Genomic DNA, 22890 nt, shown 5'->3' on the forward strand with positions numbered 1-22890 from the left:
GGCTGCCCAGTCCCATACAGCCTCTGGCTGCTTACCTGACCTTCCCCAACCAGAACATAAAGAGCACCATTCCTGCACAGCCCCATCTCATACCAGCAGATCTCCACCCCCATGCTCTTTGCCTCCGAGGTTCTTTGGAATTGCTGAGCATTTCACAGAGCAGATGCAGCAGAATGAGTCACTGCCAAAACAAGGAATGAGTTACTGCATATCAGTTGCTCCATGGAAACAGCCCATGTATATGGTTGAATTTTGTGCACTGCACTTTGAGGCCACTTGCATGACTCTGAAATGGAGATAATTTGTTTACTTCACATACACCCAGGAGAAGAGCAGTCTGTGTCACACAACTGCCTGGCTACTTCTGGTGGAGCACCTAGCATGGCTGAGGTTTGGGTGGCTCAGGCCACCTGATTGCAGAAAAAGGAGCTCAAAGCAGGATCCTTCACTTCTTTGCCCTTAAGGCTTTCTCTCAGTCCTCAAAACAAGATAGCCTTTTGCAAACTACCTGTTAGGAATGGTCCCTCAAATGTGCTGACCCCAAACATATTCCTGCGAATTGTCTGGGACAAGGGCCAACATCATGCCAGGTACTGGTTGAAGAGTATAACAGGGTAGATGATTGCGCTCTAGTAGCTAGAAGCATTACTAGTGACTTGTGAATTTACTCTTACAGCTGCAGCTGAATGTTTCTATCCATGTTCCCTAGAGGCAGTCTTTGTTTACAGCTTTAATAGCGAGAAAATGTGAGTTTTCTGACCATCCTCACACTTTATGGCACATTTTTCAAGCTGTTATAATGAAGAAGCACTAACAACAAAGTTATTACTTAGTCCACAAGCAAAATTTCTCTTCTTGGCAGCTCTTGGCATAAAGGTATTTCAGAAAGTGTCTTAATATTCTGCAAACAAATCAGTTATTTATAATTGTCTTGTCTTTAGATGTGAATTAAAGTAGTGGTCTTTTTTACAGTGTTGAAAGGAAGCAGAATGGTTTAATTGAAGTAAATGAAATCTACATGACCACCTGTTTTGTTTGGGTTTTTTTTTAAACTTTATAGGAAATCAATGTATTGACAGTAGCGCTGGTCAACCAAGACAGAGAAAAGAATTCAGAGAAACGAAGCCCGGGTTTAAAATCAGAGAAAGAGGCACTATTAATAGGTAAGATAACCTCAAAAAAAGAATTTTGTGAACAAAATGCCTTTTAATAAGTTTCTCATTTGCATGTGTGTTTACACGCATCTTTATGCTAATAAAAGTGGAAAAAAGATATTTTTTAATATTCATCTGTATTCATGATGGCTTTTAGTATGAGAAATCCCAAAATACAAGTGAACTGTTCAGTTCTGAAAAATTCTGTAGTTTAAAGAAAGGATTTCAGGTAGGAAGAAAATTGCAGGATCTGCATTTAGGTTTGCAGCATGAATGTATGAAGACTTTATTTACATCAAGATTAGCAGGGTAGACTTGTATAACATATTATCTGATTATTAGACAAAATGGTGAAGAAGAAGGGAATAGAAATAATATTAATAAACTACCAAGCAAAAATTATGTATACTGGATGTATTAAGCAAGCCAGATTTATGCTTTTGACATGAAGAGTGCATAAAAGCTAAAAGCTTATAGGCAGTGGGCCAGCGAACTGCTACCTGGCATTTAGCCACACAGGAATGCTGTCTGTACCCATGATATCCTTGGAGGGAACATGCCCCATTGATATCCATGCATATCTTGCGTTTGGTTTCAATGGGTTTTAGTGGGCTTGGTTTCAGTTTGGCTTTCATAGAGCCTAAAGTCCCACGATCCAAAGTGCTCCTTATGGCATGGTTGCAGTTCACAGGAATGCTGACCTGAAAAACCAGGTTTCATTTCTTTGGTTTGGTCTTTTCACAAAATCAGCAGTATCCTGGTAGGTGATAGTTCCAGAACTACCTCAGTTTGTTTAGATGCAACTCATTTGCATCTGCTAAGCACCAGGAAAGTAGCTGGCTTATTGCTGGGTCAGGCATTCAGACAGTTCAGACCAAAAAAGGTCATTTCAAAGTGAAGAAAGTATTTAAATGTTTAAAAGTACACAAACTTGTGTGACTGGTGAGATGTGGAACAGTGGGACGTACAGAAATGTATGAATTGATTTTATTTTGCTTGTTATAATAAAATGTGGAACTTTGAATTGCAGTGTTTGATCTTTTCAAAGATAACTTCTGTGAGAAGGGTACGAAGGGTGGGATTTTAAGAATAGAATAACAAACTTTTTTTCTAGGTCACTCGTTATTTCACTGTGACAAGTGGTGGCAGTGTCCCAAAGTGGGTTCCATCCACCAGCTGTTCAGTGGCACACTCAGATAAACAGTCTAATCTCAGTCCAGGTATTACTGGTCATAATACCCCCACAACTGTCTTATTGTTACAGTTGAAAGGCAAAAGATTTCTCAAGATGGATTTCATGTTATCTTTTCCTCTGAGGCATGTTCAGGTGTGGCAAGGAAAAAATGAGCCTTGCCTCCATCCATTTGCTACATTTGTCTATATTTTACGAAATTCGATATTGCGTTAGCGGAAAAGAACTCAAAAGGAAAACAGTTAATAAAAAGTTATCATGGAATTCCAGTCAAAAACTACAAAATATTTTCAAATTATTTTTTATTTACATTATATGAAAGAGCTAGCTTTGAACATCCTGAATTGAAAAGCCTTGGGAATACACATAACAAACGCAATGCCACCGGTAAAATGTGATTTGAATACAAATTGGATTTCCAGTCAACCCATCCAAGTGTGATGGTCTTGGCTTTTGCTTCAAGAGCTCTTGTGTGCATGCTTATATCACAGCACAAACAAAGCAACTGCTGCTAGGACTTGCCATAGTATAAAATTAAAAACATGCCACTCCCTTTGCAGGATCAGAAGTTTGTACATGCTATTAGAAAAACGAAGGAGGAAAAAAGGTGCTCTTTGCAAAGATAGTCTAAAATGAGTTAAATGTTCCTAATCATTTTCACCTATGGCCAGTATTTGAGGGAAAATGAAATCCAAGATTATCCTAATTCATTCAGCATCAAGAAAGCAGTATGGCCTGCAGTACACAAGATAGAGTGACCCATTTTTGTCATTTGTAAGCATTTTTAATCCTGGTGTTTATGCTTTAAATATAAGGAACTTCCCCTAGGGTGGTTTAGCTAAGAAACCCATCCAAACAGAGTTGAAAATATTTGGTCTGATTCTTACAGTTTAACTCTCCCCAAACAGTAAGTAATACACATGCCATTTTGTATTTTCATTCTTTGTTTAGAAGAGAAGAAATTGGATAGTGCTTTTAATAGCAATTATGATGCCCCAAATCTTGTTTTCTCTGGTCATCATTCATATACTGTCACTACATTTTCACTGCAGAAAAAATCCCTGGACTTAGATCCTCACTTCTTTTAAGCCACTTTTATTCCCGTGCCTTTTACAACGACACTGTAAATAACAGTGAAGATAGACATAACTGGCTGTCTTTTAAAAGAAAGTAAATACGTAAATATGTCATGAAGAATTTGTGTTTTCTTCAGCAGCAGTTAGGGTAATACGGATTAAACACTTTTCATAACCAGCATCAGCGTAATTACTAGAAAAAATTGAGGGAGTGAGGTTTCTGACACAATTATATGAAACGTTTTCACAACAGAACATCCAGTGAAGGGGAAAAAAGCAATAATTTTACCATTACAATATCCACAATTTTATATTGGTAAATCAAGCATAAAATTGGTAGTTGAAATGTTTCCAGCAAGTCTTTGTTTAGAAATTCCTTTATTCATCAGTATATTATCTTGGTCACTTACTTGCTAACTGCTGTCATTCCTGAAGATGAGCTATTGTGTTTACCGTGTTATTATGACTGTATTAAAAATGTGCCATTTTGTTATGATTATTGGGGTGTGTAAGAAAAATAAGAATCATAACTCATACTGAAAAACCTGCAAGAACAGACTATTCAGAATGATTTTGCTTATTTTAATGGTATATTTTCTGAGGCAATTTCAATAACTTGTGTGCATTTGTTTTTCATACAGGTATCATATCCACATTTCTTCACGTCCACCCTTTTGGAGCCAATATAGAATATCTTTGGTCTTATATGCAGCAGTTGGACTCTAGGGTAAAAAAATTTAATCAAAATCTGCTTTCTCTATAGAAATATTGTATTATTCTTTACTGCAGGTTAAACTCTTAGTGCGCTTCCATTAGAAAGATAATGGGATATGGGGCTTGGGGGTTTGCGGTCTTTAATTCATTCACAAATTACAGTGCACGTGTTTGTGCTGAGGTCTTTGCTTCACGCTGCTGAACTGTTCTCTATGGCAAAGAAGAACAGAGCTTTAAATGGCAAAGTTTAGCAGCTGATTTTATGATACATGATCCTGAAATACGGCTGAGGAGAAAGAAACCAGAACAAGAGGCAGGTATAGCCACAGCCATCAAACTGTGCAGTTTTGGGAGACAATTCCTTATTCTTCTAAAAGTTAGGCATGGGTCATACTGAAGATGAACTTTCATGAATATGTGAATGGCCAATGAAACATACCCTTTGTCTCCACATGGAAGTGGAGAGGGCCTCATAAAGGAATTGACTGACCCTATTGCTAAACTCAGAAAAGGTGTAGTCACTTCAGAAGTGAGGCCAACACACTACACTGCAAAGTGGTTTTCAATGCATCAGTTCATGCAGTCCATAGTCAAAACATAGCTGTAAAATAAAATTCATTGACTTACTTTTAAATATCTACTGTAGAATGAGACTAAATCAACACCAAAAGGGCCTATTCCTTTGGTGAATTTAAGCATGTCAAGGGTGAGAAGCTCAGCTGTGAAATAGCCACCTTTGATTAGGTGAATGCTATTCTAAGGGCTAAACAGCTCTGTGGGATGATAGATTGCATGAAATACTTTGCAGATGCAGGGGTCACCCTGCGGTTAACCACAGCTCTGATCCGTATATACCAATACTTCCTATGGACATGGAGATGACGGTGTTTGCCCAGATCTTCTTGCAACACGCAGTCAGAATGTAGCTATGATCTCAGAATGTGAGTGGCACTCACCATTGTGTAGTGGTCATTAGACCATTAGTACAATTGTAAACCTATCACTGCCAAGTCCATCAGCAAATCATGTCCCCACATCTACATGTCTTATAAGTTCCTCTAGGGATGGTGGTTCCACCGCTTCCCTGGACAGCCTGTTCAAATACTTGACAACTCTTCTGGGGAAGAAATTTTTCTTAGATCCAATCTAAACCTCCCCTGGCACATCTTGAGGCAATTTCCTCTTGTCTTATTGCTTGTTATATGGGAGAAGAGACCAACATCCACCTTGCTACAACCTCCTTCCAGGTAGCTGTGGAGAGTGATAAGGTCTCCCCTGAACTTCCTTTTCTTCAGGCTAAACAACCCCAGTTCCTTCAGCCGCTCCTCACATGACTTGTGTTCTAAACCCTTCACCACCTTCATTGCCCTCCTTGTGTATGTCTGTGGGCTCTGTCCTTGAATTTCTGCTCATGTGAGTAATGTGCTGGCTTCTGTGCCTTTTGTGTCTTCTGCGGCTGTCAGGATGAAACCCTTAACTTGCAAACACAGCCCTCCTGGAAGACGCATTGTCTCCATCTCACCATGGTGCCAGCATACCAGTCCCTGTAACTACCACTGGACCTAGCTGTTGCATAATATACACAAGTCGCAAAATTTGACCTCGCTGGTTTATTTTGGAAGTAACTGCTTGTAGCAACAAATTGCTTTTTAACAGTGTAATCCATAGATGCAATAGCAGAGATGAATTTCAATTACTTTCCATGGTTAGCCTGTCATTCTTCACCTGTGGAGGAATGATAAGGTTAGCAAACCCATGTGGGCTGAGGGCTCAGTATAGAGCTCAGATATATTACCCAAAGGTAACTAGCTCTCCATTACTGTCATGAGAATATGTACAAGATGGATCTGATTACTCTGTGGCTTTAGAATTTCTCCAAGACTGATTTTCAGTACCTACTAATATGAATAAGCAGAATTATCATTGACAGAGAAGCCTATCAAACCATGAAGATACCTATGGGTAACAGGCAGCACTCATAGATTTCTTTACTGATTTTTTCATGCCATTACTTTAGAAGAAGTAGCAGTAAGATAAAATTGTTCATTTTCATAGAATCATGGAATGGTTTGGGTTAGAAGGGACCATGAAGACCTTAAATGGGCAGGGGCACCTTCCACTAGAGAAGGTTGCTCAAAGCCATGCCCAACCTGGCTTTGAACACTGCCAGGGATGGGGCAGCCACAGCTTCTCTGGACAACCTCTTCCAGTACCTCACCACCCTCACAGTAAAGAAGTTCTTCCTTATATCTAATCTAAATTGACCCTCTTTCAGTTGAAGGCTATACCGCCTTGCCTTACCCTTACATGCCCAGGGCCAAAGTCCCTATACAAATTTCTTGTAGCCCCCCTTTAGGCACTGGAAGGCTGCTGAAAGGTTTCCCCAGAGCCTTCTCCAGGCTGAACAATCCTCATCTCAGCCTTTCTCCATAGGAGAGGTACTCCAGCCCTATGATCATCATTTTATGTGACTGTTCATTTCTTGACTTCACTACTGATTATACCAGAAAGGTTGCCTTTGTGAAAGTGTTTTCTGCAATGAGAACATCCTTGCCATTAAGAAGGTGACCAGCGATTAAGGTTTCGAAACCATAAAAACATCCTGAGTAATGCCAAGTCAAGTACTTTATGGCTTAGTTATCTAGAGCTGCTGAATGATTCAAACTGGGGAATATGGCTCCATGGATAGTCAGCCCTAAGTAACAAAAGTGAGCTGATTAAAAAATAAAGTCTGTGTGTCAGCTTTTTTGCAAGAGAAGAACTGATGGAGCAGGAGGAGGGTTCAAGAGCTCCTGGGATGAGAAAGAAGAATAAGGTCCCATTTGCTTCCTCCTTCTCACAAGTATATCCACAACTGTAGTTCTTAGATGGACTTGGTATCACATGGTGGGGCTGCAGCTGTCATTCTTTTACAGTGGGAAGCACTTATGAAAGCGGAAGCATTCCTGCAAGGAATCTGCACTTGCTTTAGAGTCTGGAAATTCCTGTCAGGCTAAGGTTAAAAAAAATATAACTGGTTGGTTGTTTTCATCTGGCCTGTATTTCCCCCCCTTTGTCCCTTTATCTCTGTTCTCCCTATTTCCTCTTTCCAATCTATAGAACAGTTTTCTCACTTTAATTTTACTTTTATTTCTTTCTCAGATCTCTGCAAATGAGATAGAAATGCTTTTGATGAGACTGCCACGCATGTTTAAACAAGAATTCACTGGTGTAGGAGCAACACTGGAAAAGAGGTGGAAGTTTTGTGCCTTTGAAGGAATTAAAACTATCTGACTTTGACTAGTAATGAAGCTATGCAGAAGAGAAATTCCTAGAGCATGGCAGGGTTATAAAGTATTAAAGTAAGAAATTTGGGTTTGGGCACATAGTAGTATGTTTTCAAAGTTATCCAAGCCTGATTTTAGTTACATTTGTGACGTTCTCTTGTGAGTGGAAATGTAGTTGTGCACCAGTTCCTAAAATAAAATAAAATTAAAAAAAAAAAAGTTTCAAAATGTGACAGATCTGTTTCCTATGAAAACTAAAGAAAGATACCACAGTCATAATGATTTCAAAATACTACATGTCCTACATCTAAGAAAAGCTCATTGAGCAAACAGTTAAGGAGAAAGACTGCCCGGTTATGGTCGCTAAGCTACAGCGATGTATATGTAATATGTAGTAGAACTCATTAAGCTTTGTTATTGAAAGTTCTTTCTGTTTAGTAAGACAATGGAGTAATTTTGCAGTGAGGAAAAGCATACCAAAAGAAAACTTGAAGATGTGTCTGAAGTTATTGTATTTTGTAAATTAAGTTATATGCTGTACCAGGGATTTTTGCCTTATTGAAAGAGGCCTGAAAATGTGATTGGAGTCCTCAAGAATGCTTTATCAAGAATATTATTTTTCTAATGTAACTATTCTCCATTACAAGTTCTTTTAACATGGATTGCATATCAATTTTCATAAACATGTAAATAAGGAGGAAACCAGTGTTACTGTATTGTATTTGGTATGTAACATTCAGGTTTATGCATCAACATAAATATTCAGTTGCATTACTGTTACAAATTTTATAGCAGATATATTAATTTTTATCAATAAATATGACTTCTACCATATTGTTTGTGCAAGTTTTTCTTCTGACGTTTTTAAGTTTCTGTCAATCCAGCAAAAGCCTTCTGGCACTTACCTTTCTCCTACCTAAGCTATTAATCGCAGATAATTTGGTTAAATTAATTAGGAGTCAAAAAAGAGCTTGCCATATTAGCTAAGATTAAAATAATTAAAAATATTGGCAGAGGAAGTAGCAGTATGGATCTTTGTGTACCTGAACAGATTTCATTTGTTTTTTCAGACAAGCAGCCAAATGAACACCTTCAGATTTCTCATTTTCACTGTTCCGCTGGGTAGTTGCGATGAATCCAATTAATTGCTCCTTCTAACTCCCAGCTAATTATTCTGGCCTTTGGCCAGCCAGGGAAAGGAATAACTCACTTTTGGTGGTGTCCCTTAATGACATTAGTGTAAATTATCATTTAGGATTTACTGTCACACAGTACTCCAGCATTACAGTAAAAGCCAGCAAAAGCTGAAGAAGTTTGTGTATCAACCAAGCTGGGAGAGTATGGAAGCGATCACTCCTCCCAGAGCCCTGCTTTAAAGAACTGAATCAGTACAGCATTTAGCATGGTGCTGGATAAGAAACAGCAGCCTCCTCTGAGTCACACCTCTATGTAAGCAGCAGAGCCATTCACAGGGGAGCTGGCCCTATCAAGTGGGGCACCAATAGCAGGAAATACGGCAAATTGCAACAGATGCAGGCAGTATCCAGATACTTGTCAGAGTGATGTTTCACTCAGGTTCTTCAATAAACAGCAATTAGTGTCAAATGCAATTAGTCATGAAGGAACTCTCTTACATGACTGCTAGTGATTACTGCTTTAGGACCAATTTCTCTTCTGGCATCTACCTGGAATATAGAAATATTAAATGAAATGTTAATTGTGTGCAAAAGGCAAACAGGAAGAGGCTTGGTAGGTCTATTGTAGGAGAAAATTAAGCTTTCAGAACTTTTTTTAAAGAACATATATGTTTATTATGGTTGCTGCAGAACCTGTGCTAAGGTAAGTTACTTGAATGAAACTAGTAATTATATGCCAGTTATGTTAATGAAAATTAGTTTAATCCAAATAACTCCTTCTTCTCTTGTGATCATACAGATTTATGAATAATTCAGGCAAAAATGTGTTAGGCCTGACAGCTCTTATTTAAGTACTGCAACATAAATGTGTATGGATGGCACTTAAGCTAGGGAAAAGAGATGTGAGAAAACTTTCACTTCAGCTTTCTTCATGCATACTTATTCATGATATCCTGTCCTCCCTTTTCTCATGTCCTCCTTTATCTTTTCTTTAGGTCATGTCCTCTTCCACAAAACAACTCCAATCATAGATGGCCACAAAACATCTTAAAACTGACAGGACCTTGTCACCTAATCACCATATTTTCTGTGCTTGTGTTTTCTTTTCCTCTTTTACTTCCTGAATTCTTCATGTCTGTCTAGACCATAAGTGCTTTAGGAAAGTGACATTTTAGTCCTTGTGTAGTGCAAGCTAAAAGGGAATCTCCTTTACTGGCCGTTAGAGACCGCCAGAGAAGATCTAAACAGCATGCAGGCATCCTGCAATATTGTAATGTTTCACGAGACCTTGAAACCCTGGGGGATCCTTACAAGTTTCAGGTTGGGCCCCAGAGCTGGGTTTAGCATTATGTTCTCAATTGCTCTGGGGGAAAGTGAATTAAAATTCTCAGCTCTATCACTTAGCTGCTGAAATGTACTTCATCCCTTGGAGATCCTGAAGTGATAAAATGGGATGAATATCAAGGAAGCCACCTTTGAAAGACATCTAGACTGGACATGAGGAAGCATTTCTTTATTGAGAAGGTGGTCAGACACTGGGACAGGCTTCCTAGAGAGGTGGTTGATACCCCAAGCCTGTCTGTGTTTAAGAGGCATTTGGACAGTACCTGATTTGGACAATGCCCTTAATAAGATGCTCTGATTTTGTTAGCCCTTAAGTGATTAGGCAGTTGGACTAAATGATCATTGTAGGTAGCTTCTAGCTAACATAGTTTGTAGCCAATTCTATCTCCTCCAGGTATGTTACTGATATATGGAGAAGACAGTGACGTTCTGCAAGCCAACACTAAATTCTGGCAAAGCATCCTTTAGCCAGCTTCTCTGAGCAGTGCTGTCAGGCAGTCTGATGCCCTCATAGCCCAGAAAGATGTACTCCATATGAAGTGTGCCACTGCAGGATGGCTGTATACCCGTGGAGCCCATGGCTGTGGGTGAGCACTGTTGGGCATTGCAGCAAAGCAACTTGTGAAAATGCCATGAGGTGATGCCACTTAACTATGATAAAAGAAGTCACTGTAATGGAAGAGAAGACTAGACCTTCTCCACATCACTTTATCCTGATGACTGGAACAGAGGCTTGGTCATCTGCATCAGAAGTCAGTATGCTCTCCCCCAGAAGAAGGCAGATATTGAGGTGACTAAGTGTACTTAATGAAATGAGGCAGTGCAAGACCTGAAGCAAATTTCTTCAAGCTGAGTCAGGTTGAAGGCGGATACTCATTTGGCAGAAACTCAAAACTAGTTTACAGTTAGCAGGATCCTCAAAACGGTAGTGGGAAAGAAAACAAGGGAAGGAAAAGCCAAAGGGACACTACATCATCAGGCTAACCACGAGCTCAAGACGTAAGACTGTGCATAGTCTGGCATGCAACTGCAAGTTGCAGCAGAAATCATGTCTGTGCCACCTCTTCTCAAACAGGGACTACTGGAACAGGAGAAGATTTGGTTTCTAACTGCCCAAACATGCTCAGGGTAATTTGCAGAGATTTGTAAGCTCAGTTGGCCTGAACTCCTGTTCTCCCAGGAGAGCTTTTGAACTCATCATCAGCATTGAATTGTCTTGGAGCTGTGGTAGGGTTGACTTTTATCAGTTTAGAGGGCAAGCCTCTTACTGCACTGTATTTGATTACCACTTGAAGGCCTAAGAGACACAATGTGCAAAACCTCTTGGAGAAATGCGAATTACACCCTGCACTTTTGAGAGAGATGAGTGTAACCTTTCTGTTAAATTGCATTTTATGCCCACAAGAGACAGCAATGTTTGATGAAGACTGCATTATTCCCATTACTAAAAAGGAAATTTCTAATATTTCCCTGTCCTATTGCACACAGTGGAGTCTTAATTGTTTATTGAAGTGTGCATATTTCAGGCAAAACTTGCACATTCACAACTGCCAGAGCATCACATTCACTTAAGGAATCGCTATACTGAGATTTAGAGGAAACCCTGTACCAAGCTATGCTACATTTAGCTACACATCATATAGAGTAAATGCTATGGAATCTAAAGCTAAGAAATTTGCTGTGAGAGCATTCTGGGTGGCTTGTTTAAATAAAAATTTTGGTCTTGCAAGCACTATTTTACTTAAAATCATAATGGCTCTTACTGTCAGTGTTAGTATGACAAAAACGTTCTGCACTAATGTGAGCTGATTTAGGGAACAAGGCTTGGGGAGATGAAGGAAAAGAAGTGGAGAGATACGTTCTTTTTGTGCCTGTAGTACCAGGCTGGTACCTAATACAGGACTGATGTCCACTTTGTCCACACAACAAAAACATCTCAGAGTTCAGCATCTCCTGTCAAAGGGTACAAGTTGTGCCTTGACTTGTCACTCTGGTTACCCTGGAAAGATCTGCAGCTCTTTTACCCAAACTTTTCTGCAAAACAAAAGTAGAAACAGCAGCAAATTCCTTCTGGATCTGTTCTGTAGTCAATATCCTTTGGAAGCAACTGCTGAGATGCTCAGGAAAAAAGAAATCTTCCTACGTTAATCAGCATTAAGTGCCCATAAAGCAGGATGCAACACTGAAGAAGCCATTCTTTCTTCAGACTCTCTGAGACCACAGTCATTGAGACTACTTGGACTGCAAGGGGTGAATATTTGCTTACTCATTTAAAACTGTTTCAAAACCAAGTCAGTGGAAAAAGCAGCCAAATCAGGAAATAATGCTTACAAGGTGCAGAACTCCAGACTACATAAACTCATTACATTGAATACTTGGAAATCCTAATTCATAAACAAAATCAAATGGATACACTAAGGAGTACCTCTGATTAAGTGTTTTGCCTCACACTGAGTAATAAACATTGTGACTATTCAGACTTAATGGTCTGACTCCAGTGTCATACTCCCTCTCAATGGGGATATTTGGGGGGCAGGAAGAGGAAAAAAATATGTATTCCTTCAAACCTAGCAGAGAGCATTCCTGCAATCCTACCACAGCCATATTATAAGTATTTGCTCAGATTTCTGGCTGGTAAATACTTCTTGACAATTTTTGTACTTTTATATACATATATTGAAGCCTAAAAAAACCCATCCACTTGGACTGCTCATATCTTAGCCATGTCACAGTTAGTTCTGTAGTGATCCCAATAGCATATGGTGGATTAAAATACATCTCCCATAAAAGCATCCAACCGTAATCAAGGTTATCAAGTGATGGAAATGATTTTTTTTTTTTCTCCATAGTTTGTTAGAAGAGATTATTACTGTCAAAATTGTGTCCTTACTTCCTAACTTCTTTTTTTTTTTTTTTCTGGCTGCTTCTAGCCAGTTTTGCTTTTCTCTGCAAGATTAAATAATCCTTTAGTACTGCATATTTTCTCCCCATGAAGTTACTTATATTTTGTAATCTATTTACTTCTCAGTATTCTTCCTCATAAACTAAACAGATTGAGCTTTTAAGTGTTTTGCTATAAAGCATTTATCTTCTCTTTCTCAAATCATTGCATCCTGGTTTTTAATATCCTTTCCAATTTTTCAACACCTGTTTCAAAATGTGCAGAAAAAAGCTGTTACATGAATTAGTCTGATCAATGCTGTATACAGACACGAAGTCTCAGCTCTGCTCTTGATTCCTTTCAGACTATTAGCTAACCACACATGTCAAAGCAGTAGTCCAAGTTAATCACTTAGGTCATTTTCTTCACCCTTCTGGAATAACAGATTCCTCTGCATAGAATTGTTTCTGTATGCTAAAGCCTGGCTTTTACAACCCCGCTGATAGGCTTGTTTGTGCAAGGGCAAAGGTCTCACCCCATGAGGGTCTTCAGGAGCTTGGATCCCATGCACAGCCTTCAGAGTTTGTTCTTTACTACCAGGAAAGTCTGGATAATTCTGCAATGTTTATAGCCTTGCATGATTAAAATGGGGTAATCATATCTGTTGTCAGGATGTTAGCTGATCGCATCAAGCATTCAGAGGGCAATCGCACAGGCTTTGTCTAGACTAGGGTTTAAATACGTGTCATTAGCACATATTAGATGATACATTTTAAAAGTCTGATGCAGACAAAGCATAATGCTTTTAATGGGAAAAGCTGGCTGAGTTAGGCCCTTGGGCATTGACGTTGACACTGGTTTGTCTATTTTAGAGGTTTAGAGTAAGTTAGCCAAGGGCTTGTCTGCAAAGACTCTAAGACCAGAATAGATTCATTCTCAAGTAGTTGCTCTGAAGTAGCTCTATATAGTAGTTTCATACACTTAACTAGGTAAGTTTTATCTCTTTTATATTTTTGGGGGAGTTGTTTGTTTTGTTTTTTACCTTCCTCTCTCACCGTATGAGATGTATTATATTAAAAAATTAACCCTCTGGTGCATTTCTCTCTCCATCACTGCTCCTTGCTGAATACAGCTGATTAGCCTGCTCATGTCTTGGGAGGAGGTTGGAAAACTTGTATACTCCACAGATCTGGTTGCTGACATTAAAAATTAACTTGCATTTCACAGAGGGGAGACATGGTACTCTTGTGAGAGGAATGGGAGTGGAGCAACAGAAAACCATGAAATAGGATTAAAAATAGAGACTGGAGGGATTTTGTTAGAACATGGCGTTCCATCAAAAAGCCACTCAAATCCCAAGACATCCCACAATCCTGTTCTAAACTAAGAGGGGGAACAGGGAAGAAAAGAGTAAAAGTAATTATAAAGTATGGTGGTATTGAATGCATGAGAGTTTGTGAGTTTTCTTAGCTGGTTCTACACATGCAGTCAGCTCAAGCAGGTGTTGTGTCTGAGTCTCTGTAAAGGGGAACCTTCCAAAATCAGTCTGCAGTTGGCTCTGACCCAGAAATGATACTTGAATAATACTAGCTACTCAAATAATAAAAACTTCCAAAGGCAGAGAAGCCTCCCTGCAAGAAAAATCTGCATCTCTACCTCTACAGTTCATTGGTTGATAAAAACCGGTTAGTAAATGTTAGCAAAACGATTTTTCTTCTCCTTGAAGGCTAACGAGGACATACATCATTCATAGAAAGCAAGTCTTTGCCGGGTAGTCAAAAGTCATTTCAGTATGTCATTTCCACCCCTCTGCTCTGACTGGCTGTCACCTAGTTAGTATTTCTCACTTGGTTAGATGGAGAAAAAAAAAGCTGAAGACTCATCAGAGTGGAATCTACACTTTGTCTTCAGAAGATGAACATCCATAGATAAACACCATGCCTCCAGTCCAAGGCTGATTTGTCTAATAAAGATCTGCAAGTCAGGAACTGCTTTGCAGGATGATACTGGAAGCTCATTGTGTACAATAAAACATATCAACAAAGAAGGAAGCCAGAGGGTGGCTCAACAGCACAAGTTTTCTAAAACACATTTCCTACCCTGAGAGGTTCTTGATTGACAGCTCTGGAAACAGGCGCTTTATTTGTGCACGGGGCAGGTCAGGGAAGGCATTTAAAATTGACCTGGCAGAGATTTACAGAAATCACCTGCCATATCTTTTCCATCCCTATGAAGTCCTTGACTCGTCTGTGCAAACTGCAGGGGAAGGAGACATCTCCAGAGGCCACAGAACTTCTGCTTCTTTAAAGATTCATTTCAGGGCTGGATTTTAATCTTTCATCTATAAAATGAATTCCTACTGTCTCAGTAGAAAATTATTCAGTGACTGAGGGTGGAAGGCATACACTGGTGACCCCATTCTTCCCCCCAAACCTTCATGATGAGAGAGAAGACTTGGAAGTACGTAGCTGGCAAAGAGGTTCATCCTATTAGAGACAGAGAAAAGGAGCTCATATTATGTTCACACAGAATGTTTTGAGATGATTTTTAACTCTAAAGAAAACCCTCTGTAGTTTATAGCTGTGAGATGCTCTAAAACAAAGGTTAGTATGGGGAAATGGAACAGCAATGAAAAAAAAAGTATTATCTTTTATAAGCACTTCTCTACTTTTCCTCTTCTAAGATACTTCAGTGTGGAGGCTGAAATCCCTACTGTTTCAAAGGTTTACAGTCAAGAGCAGGACTAACATTGAATTTACAGCCTTTCTTTGATTTTTGTGGTCCATGCAGTTCAAACGTCTGAAGAAAAACAAGGAGGTGCATGCCCAGGTGAAATGGAACTGGGCAGTTGTTCATGCAACAGCTCTGCAGTGCAGAGCTTTTTATTTACAGCAGTAAAATATGGGCAGATGGTCGAGAGTTCAGTGACATATATTGGTCATGGAACCAGCAAGAAATCTGTACATCTTCAGACTTCAGACTTCAAATTTTTGTTTGTCTTTCAAGAACAATGAGATTTCTGTTATAACACAGCCTTGTCAAAGATAATGGAGGGTAAACTGAATGGATCTGGGCAAAGAGTGCTAGTCAAAGGCTAACTAGTGATGTGACTGTTGCACAGTACTGTGCAGAGATACTGACACTAAGAGTGAACAGGCTAGTTTGGCCACAGGAGACATCATAGCTGTGTTTGTACACTCTCCATCCAGCTCAATACACACTAGTTACTGCTGCCAGGTTAAGTGATTTGGTACCATCTGGGCTGTCTTTTTCTGGGTTTATTTCTACATAGTTTCTTCTTCTGAAAAGTTCATTTTGGATAGTTCAAGCCTTGTTTCAGGCAGTTCACAAGCTCCACTGTCAACAGGAAAATACGAATTATCTGCAGCAAAAGTAGGTGGATCCTAATTGAAAAAAGAACCTGGACACCTTCTTTCTAAATTTCCTAAAAGTCTTGAAATTAATTTATTTGCCAATTTCCAAAGGAGATGGAGCAGCAAAAACATTTCCAGAAACAACCAGAAAAATTTTTCTGCTCCCAGACCCATTTGGCTTGTACCTGTCCCAGGTTCTCCAATCCAAGCATGCAAAAATATTTGGAGGACAGCAAAAGCTGGTCAGAGTTTAAGTCATGTAAGTAACTCAAAGCTTTGGGAGAGTTACAAAAAGGTCTCCTGTGGGCAATTGCAGGATCAATGCTACTGTTCTTCTGTGTAACTAATCTAAAGCAAGGTTTTTATTAACTCTCTTTATTTGATGCATTGTGAAACAAACTGAATGAGAATGTTTAGGCTGACAAAAAAAAAAGAAGGCAACAAAAAGTCCTACAAGAGCCCAGATAAACAACATACATCAAGAGCTGAGTAACAAAGAAAATAACTCTAGATACACAAAGTCTCATTTTTGCAGCTACGCAGGTGATGGACAAGTTCAAAGCTATACAAGGGATGAAGACTTCTCCTAGCAGAGGTGTTGCGAAGCTGCCACTTTGTGCCATGTCATAGAAGTATAACTCACTACTAAAAAGTACTTCTTAATCACATGTATTACATGACAATACACAGACTTGCACTAAGCCACAGCCCCTTTGCTTTCTGAACTATGGAGAGTAGTCTGAGAGCTGTCACAAGATAAATACATAAGCAAGGGAATCTGTGACCAAAACTTGTATTAAAGCTACTTAGCAACACGCCAAAAATCAGCCAGACAGTACCTGTTTCCTACTAAGAATTTGCTTTTAAATGACATCAATACCAGGATTTTCACTAGAATGTGGACGTGGAGCTAAATACGTGACAGATGTTAGCCACTTGATAAACTTCACAGAATATCTTGTGATTGCAGTCATTTACCACTTCATGCTGTAGAGCAGAAAGCAGGGCCTAATTTTGACTTGTCCAGGTAAACACCTCACCTGTTCAACTGTTGGATAAGCAAGATGCCACACTGCCCCAGTTTCCATCACTTTGTGCAAGGTTTTATCCATCCAGCATGTTCTGAGGGTATCTGAGATACTGATTCCCTAGCTGCGGCTGTAGGTACACACCTAATTGCTCACCTCTTAAGGCCACTGGTGGGTTTTCAGAGGGTCTTTGAATGTTTTTGTGGCATACGTTTGTGCTGCTATAATTGATAACCATGGTCCTCTGAATTCAAAGTCTGAGAGTCACCCGCTCGCATTCTGCACAACATAGAGAAACACAAGTCATTGAAGTATAGCACATAGGTGGGTAGGACATCCTTCCTGGTCTTCTAAGGAGGCCTCTCTTCTGGTCTTCTTAATCCATCCTTTATCTCCTCTCATCTTATCTACAGATGGGCGTGGGTTTGTGTATATGTCTGTGTGAGATCTCAAGACTATTCACGTGGACTACAACTTTTTATCTCCTCAGTACATCACACCTTTTAATTTGTTCATTTCATAATATCTGTTTATTTTACTGGAAGTCATATGGGTAGAGGGGCATTGCAAAAAGAAAAGTGATCTACATGTAAATGGCAACCTGTCTAATTTACAAAGAAGTAAGGAACACGCAACTGCAATTGAGAGCCTATAAAGATTTATATAAATGCTTAGTATGAATTAAAGAATAAAAATATGCATGAAATAGTATGCATAGTATGAAATAATATGCATGAGATATGAAAGGTTACCTGCTCAGAGTCATAATGTCCTTATGGACCAAAAGCTACCAGTTACTTAAATTTTTGTTCAAATACAGGAAACAAGAAACCTGAACTATAGTGTCTGACTGAGATCACGGATTACTATTACCTAGTTTCAGGCACTGACACTACTACAGCACTGAAATTCAAGAGAGCAAGTGTGACTCAAGGCTTCTGCCATATGACAGGGGAAGCAGTGACAGAGCCTATCATATGGCAGGTAGGGGCAGAATCCAGCCTTTCCTCAATAGGTCCCACATAAGCAGGGCTAGACCTTACCTTCACAGTATGGTCATGCTGAAGAAGGAGAATTAGCTTTCACCTTTCACTCAGAACACTCTGTTTTTTAGGAATCATGACAAGGTGCATGATACTGCAGTTAGCTGGGGAGGAACAAGCACAGGGAAAGTGTATTTGGCCTTCACCACAGGTATCTGCTAGAAAATCAAGGGTTGCGATATCCAGGCAATGATGACTCACCCAAAAGTCTGACTAGAGAGCCGGAGCTTGCCAGCAGCAGTTACTTTATCTCATCCCAGTTTAAGCTCTCAAGCAGACAGGTTCCGTACGGTCCAGGGTTCTGCATTAAGCACCTCATTAAGGAGGTGCTGAGTTTGGTGGATTCATCTTCAGCTTGGCTCAGTGCTAGACCACAGCTTGTCAGCCTCTGTAGAGCCTTCTGATTTTACTGAAACAAGGGAGCAGCTTGCAAATGTTGCCACTTGAAGCAGGGGTTTCACTGGTAGGGACCAAGATTGCTCCTAGATCTGCACAGCACCACCTTGCTTCTGCTGACCCCTGAAAGCAACGTCGCTCCGTTAAGGAAGCGGTCAGCAGAGTACACTGTCACTCCTGACACAGTGATTTATTCACAACACTTCCAAAGGGGCAAGTCACGCAAAGGTTGTGGTGCTGCAGACAAAGTAAATAGTTTGCTACCATGTATGTGGTGAATAATAATGCCAGACAACCTAGAATAGAGGAGAGGAGGGGAAAACATAAATTTCCCCTTGCTAATAATTTATTTAATGATCAGAATCAGCGGAAAATGAAGCTGAGATGATGTGGTTAGGAGAGGACTTCCTTGCTTAATCTTTTTTCTCCTTCCCTATCTGAGCCTTATGTACAAAATGCAACATCTGTAATAGATGTATAAATGAGCAAAACCTGTAGTGCATACCAACTCTCCAATCCAATAATTTGTATTTGAATGTTTTAGCAAAAATTATGGCTACAAACACTTCATAGACTAATTTTCAGATTCATGAGTTTTTGGTTGGTTTGCATGCATGTTCTCCAAGCACTGTGCCAAAACAGTATTTCCTTTCTTGCACCGAAACGTAACACAGACACGTGTCAAACTACTTTTGTATGGGCTAAAGCATACTTCTTCTTTCTGCTTTTTGTAGATTCATACATATTAGACACACATCTTTGGGTTTTAATTATAAAATTGATGTAGACAGCAACCAGAAATAAAACTGACAAATCTAATTTCCTAAGTAACTCAATATCATCTCAGGATCTCTGAGGAGGAAAAGAAAAAAAAAAGTATGTCCAAGGAGTTACAAGAATGTTTCTAAAGGGACAAATTAAAAGACTAAACAAAGAAAACAGTTGATCAGATTAACAAAGGAGCATTTCCCCATGTCAAATTCCATATTTATCACAGGGGATATATGGGTATAGATATGCCAGGGAATGTGGTACTATTTTAAACATGAAAATGACTTCCCATGCTGATTCTATTCTCAGACACTAAGGGGCAAACAACTACATAGATATAAATCATAAATGCATCTTAAAAAAAAGTTTTCTAAAAATAGTTGTTTAATGATCCTATACTGTGCTGTGCCAGCTCAAATCATGTAAACTCCATCCCAATCCTTAGACAATCCAAATCTTTATCAAAGTGATTGACCTGTCCTAAGTGTTGACAGAAAAAGAGGATTGCTGTAAGGTAAGCAGAGAAAGCTGTCAAGTGACCAATCATAGCTATGATGAGACCTGCACTGATATGGAAGGGGCATAGGTAGCTTTCATGTCCCACAACAAAATGTCACAGATAGATACACAAAGATAATCCTGGACATACAAAAGATAAATAAACTTAAACATGAAAATACAATGCCAGTCAGCAGCTGTGTTTTGTTTCCAGGAGCAGGTCAGGAAACACAAAGAAACCCTGAGAGAACAATGCAGTTAGCTAAACAGGAATTGGAACACAAACTTAGATTTAGTGAGGCATTTATTTAAACCGCTTGTTGCAATTTTCTGCTCCTGTGTTACCCCAGAAAAGAGTATAGTGCTAGGATACACACACACATCCACAAATCTAAATCTCAGGCTGCAACTGTGATACATCAGCAGGCACAGAGTAATTCTAACTCTGGCATCTGCTTTGCCTTTGCCCTGCAGAGATGGGTTTGTGTTGCTGGAGCCAGGTACACCCTGCTTTTCACTGTTCCCTTGTGTCCATTTTCTCTACACTGGAAGCTGGGAAAAGTGTATCTTTAAACCTTAAAAGGCCAAGCTGTGTTTATGGACAATATTGCTTTCAAATGAGAAACAGGGTGAATTATAAAAGCAGACACAGTGGATTAGACTAAGTCTTAACCATCCCAGCACCCATCCCAAGTAGTGTCTTCCAGAGGAGATGCCCATGTATTTATTATCTCTTTATGAATTTTTCTTCCATTAATTTATTTCATAAAATCATAGAATGATAAAATTGTTTGAATTGGAAGGGACCTTAAAGTTCATCCCGTTCCAACCCTCCTGCCATGGGCAGGGACAGCTTCCACTAGACCAGGTTGCTCAAAGCCCTGTCCAACCTGGCCTTAAACATTGCCAGGGATGGGGCAGCCACAACTTCTCTGGGCAACCTGTGCCAGTGTCTCACCACCCTTATAGTGAACAATTTTCTTCATTAGCTTTCCTAAGCTAACCCCTGGCTGCTTGGGCAATTTCCCTATATTCCTCCCAGGCTACCTGCCCTTGCTTTTACCCTTTGTAGGTTTAATTTTTGTGTTTGAGCTTGTTTATGTTTACTTTATTTTGGGAACTAATGGAAAATTTTGGCATCTGATGTGTTATACAGCAAGGAGTTACACAACTAAACTGTTCACTTTGAAGAAGTTTGGTTTAAAACCAGGGAGATTAATTTGATATTTCCTAATTTTACTGTAAAAGACTTCAAAATTAATTGATCTATCCAAATCTGTTATAATGACTGGTCACTGAACTGCAGTCAAAATTCATGCTTCAAGTCAGCCTTAACAACTAGAGTACAGCTCTTCTTGGCAAAAGCAGAGGTCCTTGTCCTCATCAGGGGAAGATCTCTTACAGCAGTGATATTTTTGCATCCATTGAAGGAAAACTTGCTGATGATGTGCTGCTGGAAGGAGTAGGTGGTGATCAAACCTTCATTAAGCAGTCTGAGGATTAATAGAATAGATTAATAGGCATGGTCTGGGGGTGAATCTTAGCACTTCTATATCAGCTGCAGAGAGGCTTCAGACATTTTCAGCAACTTCTGCTTCTCTCAGTCATCATGGCAAAAGGTTGTTATACTTTTGTTTTAAAATCATTCAGTCTTGTGAAGGTAAGGAGGTCTTCCACCCAACGTCAGCAGTGTCATCCCATGTAACTATACTCTAATCAATGAATGTGATTTTAATGGCAGGTCTGCATGCAACTAGACATGGTAGATCAATATAAAAAACATGTTACAGCACTGGGGTCAAGTTACTGCCTCCTAAATAGGCTGATCACAACCTAACCATTACCAATACACTTGTTTGAACTAGTCCCAACATGCAGGATAGACTGTTTCCTTCCCCAAAATAACAATATACAGTAAATTGTAAAACAAACAGTTCTGTAAGGATTCAGTATATCTGCATACAAAGGTCAGACCTTAGTCTCCAGAGAAGTTGGTATCCTTCTCCACTGCCCTCAATAGAGAAGCAAGTATATCAGTTCAGAGAGGAAAACTGAAAGATTAGGCTCAGAGAACTGTGGAAGAAACTCACAGAGGTCTTGCCAGGGCCACAGAGCAACTGAGGAATATCTTTATGACACAGTACTTTTTGAAGTCCTCAGCTCTCTTCTGAAGGACTAGGCTGAAACTAGTCTATGGTCTGCCCTGTAGTCCAGCTCGCTAATGTGCACAGAGCAGCTTATTTTGCCTAAACCAAACTGGAAAATAAACAGAGTGGCTCAGCAGCCTTGAGACAAAGATTAGAAGTTTGCAGATCTGCTTCTTCCCTTCTCCTTGGAAAAGGATTTTGGGATCTGAACCTTACTGCCCAGGGCTCCCTTGTGCACAAGCAGTCAGGCCATGGAACAGCAACCAGTTTCTCTCACACTGCAGTGTCTTTCAGGTAAACTTCAAACCCATCTATGTGTGCAAGGAGCAAGTCAGAGAGACACAAGAGAAGCATTTGCTAACCTAGCTCAAAGACATGCAGGTTTTGCAAAGGCTGAGGCCCCAGCTTACGCTCCCAAAGGTACAGGTTGGTGTGTGAGCAGAGTGCCTATTTTCCCACCACAGGCACTAACCTAGGCTGAAAGAATCTGCAGGGCTATTCAGCTACCCAGATGTAGATGCCTACTTTAGGGAGAGATACACACTCCTGTATCCAGCCAGCTGAGTAGCTCCCCAGACTCCACTCACCAGGAGTATGATAGCAGCTTAGTCATCCTCATTGCAGACACCTACCAGTTCATCTGCATAAGATTTAGCTTAGGCTAATGTGGACAGTATCTACTTGCCAAAGCCAAGGCGGAAAGGAAGAACCAGAATTCCTACTTTATTCTCTAGTCTGTAAAAACATTCATATCATCCATAGCCAAAAAAGTGCTTTTAGGTTGTTGCCTAGGAGTCTTGATGACTTTCCAATCACTCCTTTATCTCATACACCATCACTCTGAGTTGTGCATGAATGTACTTGGGCTCT

The 22890-nt window shown here is 39.8% G+C and overlaps 1 protein-coding gene and 1 long non-coding RNA gene across 9 annotated transcripts in view; one reads left to right on the forward strand and one right to left on the reverse strand.

Annotated features, from left to right (window-relative positions):
- Positions 1–8234, forward strand: part of ENOX1 (ecto-NOX disulfide-thiol exchanger 1) — a 371724-nt gene extending 363490 nt beyond the window's left edge. For all 8 annotated transcript variants that reach the window (XM_062636831.1, XM_062636830.1, XM_062636823.1 and 5 more), the window contains 3 exons: positions 1061–1163; positions 4064–4149; positions 7278–8234. In XM_062636831.1, the coding sequence (XP_062492815.1) occupies positions 1061–1163; positions 4064–4149; positions 7278–7409 (321 nt within the window). In that variant the 3' untranslated portion in view covers positions 7410–8234. The remainder of the gene's footprint in view (positions 1–1060; positions 1164–4063; positions 4150–7277) is intronic.
- On the reverse strand, positions 5732–13797 carry LOC134173121 (uncharacterized). Its single transcript, XR_009968135.1, has 2 exons — positions 9037–13797; positions 5732–5861 (listed from the first exon to the last, which is right to left on the reverse strand). It is a non-coding gene; the product is annotated as an uncharacterized LOC134173121 (long non-coding RNA).
- Positions 13798–22890: the final 9093 nt, after the last annotated feature.

The sequence above is a fragment of the Pezoporus occidentalis genome, unplaced genomic scaffold (assembly GCF_034315485.1).
Source record: "Pezoporus occidentalis ecotype Australia unplaced genomic scaffold, CSIRO_AGI_Poc_V1 ctg5, whole genome shotgun sequence".
NCBI lineage: Eukaryota > Metazoa > Chordata > Aves > Psittaciformes > Psittacidae > Pezoporus > Pezoporus occidentalis.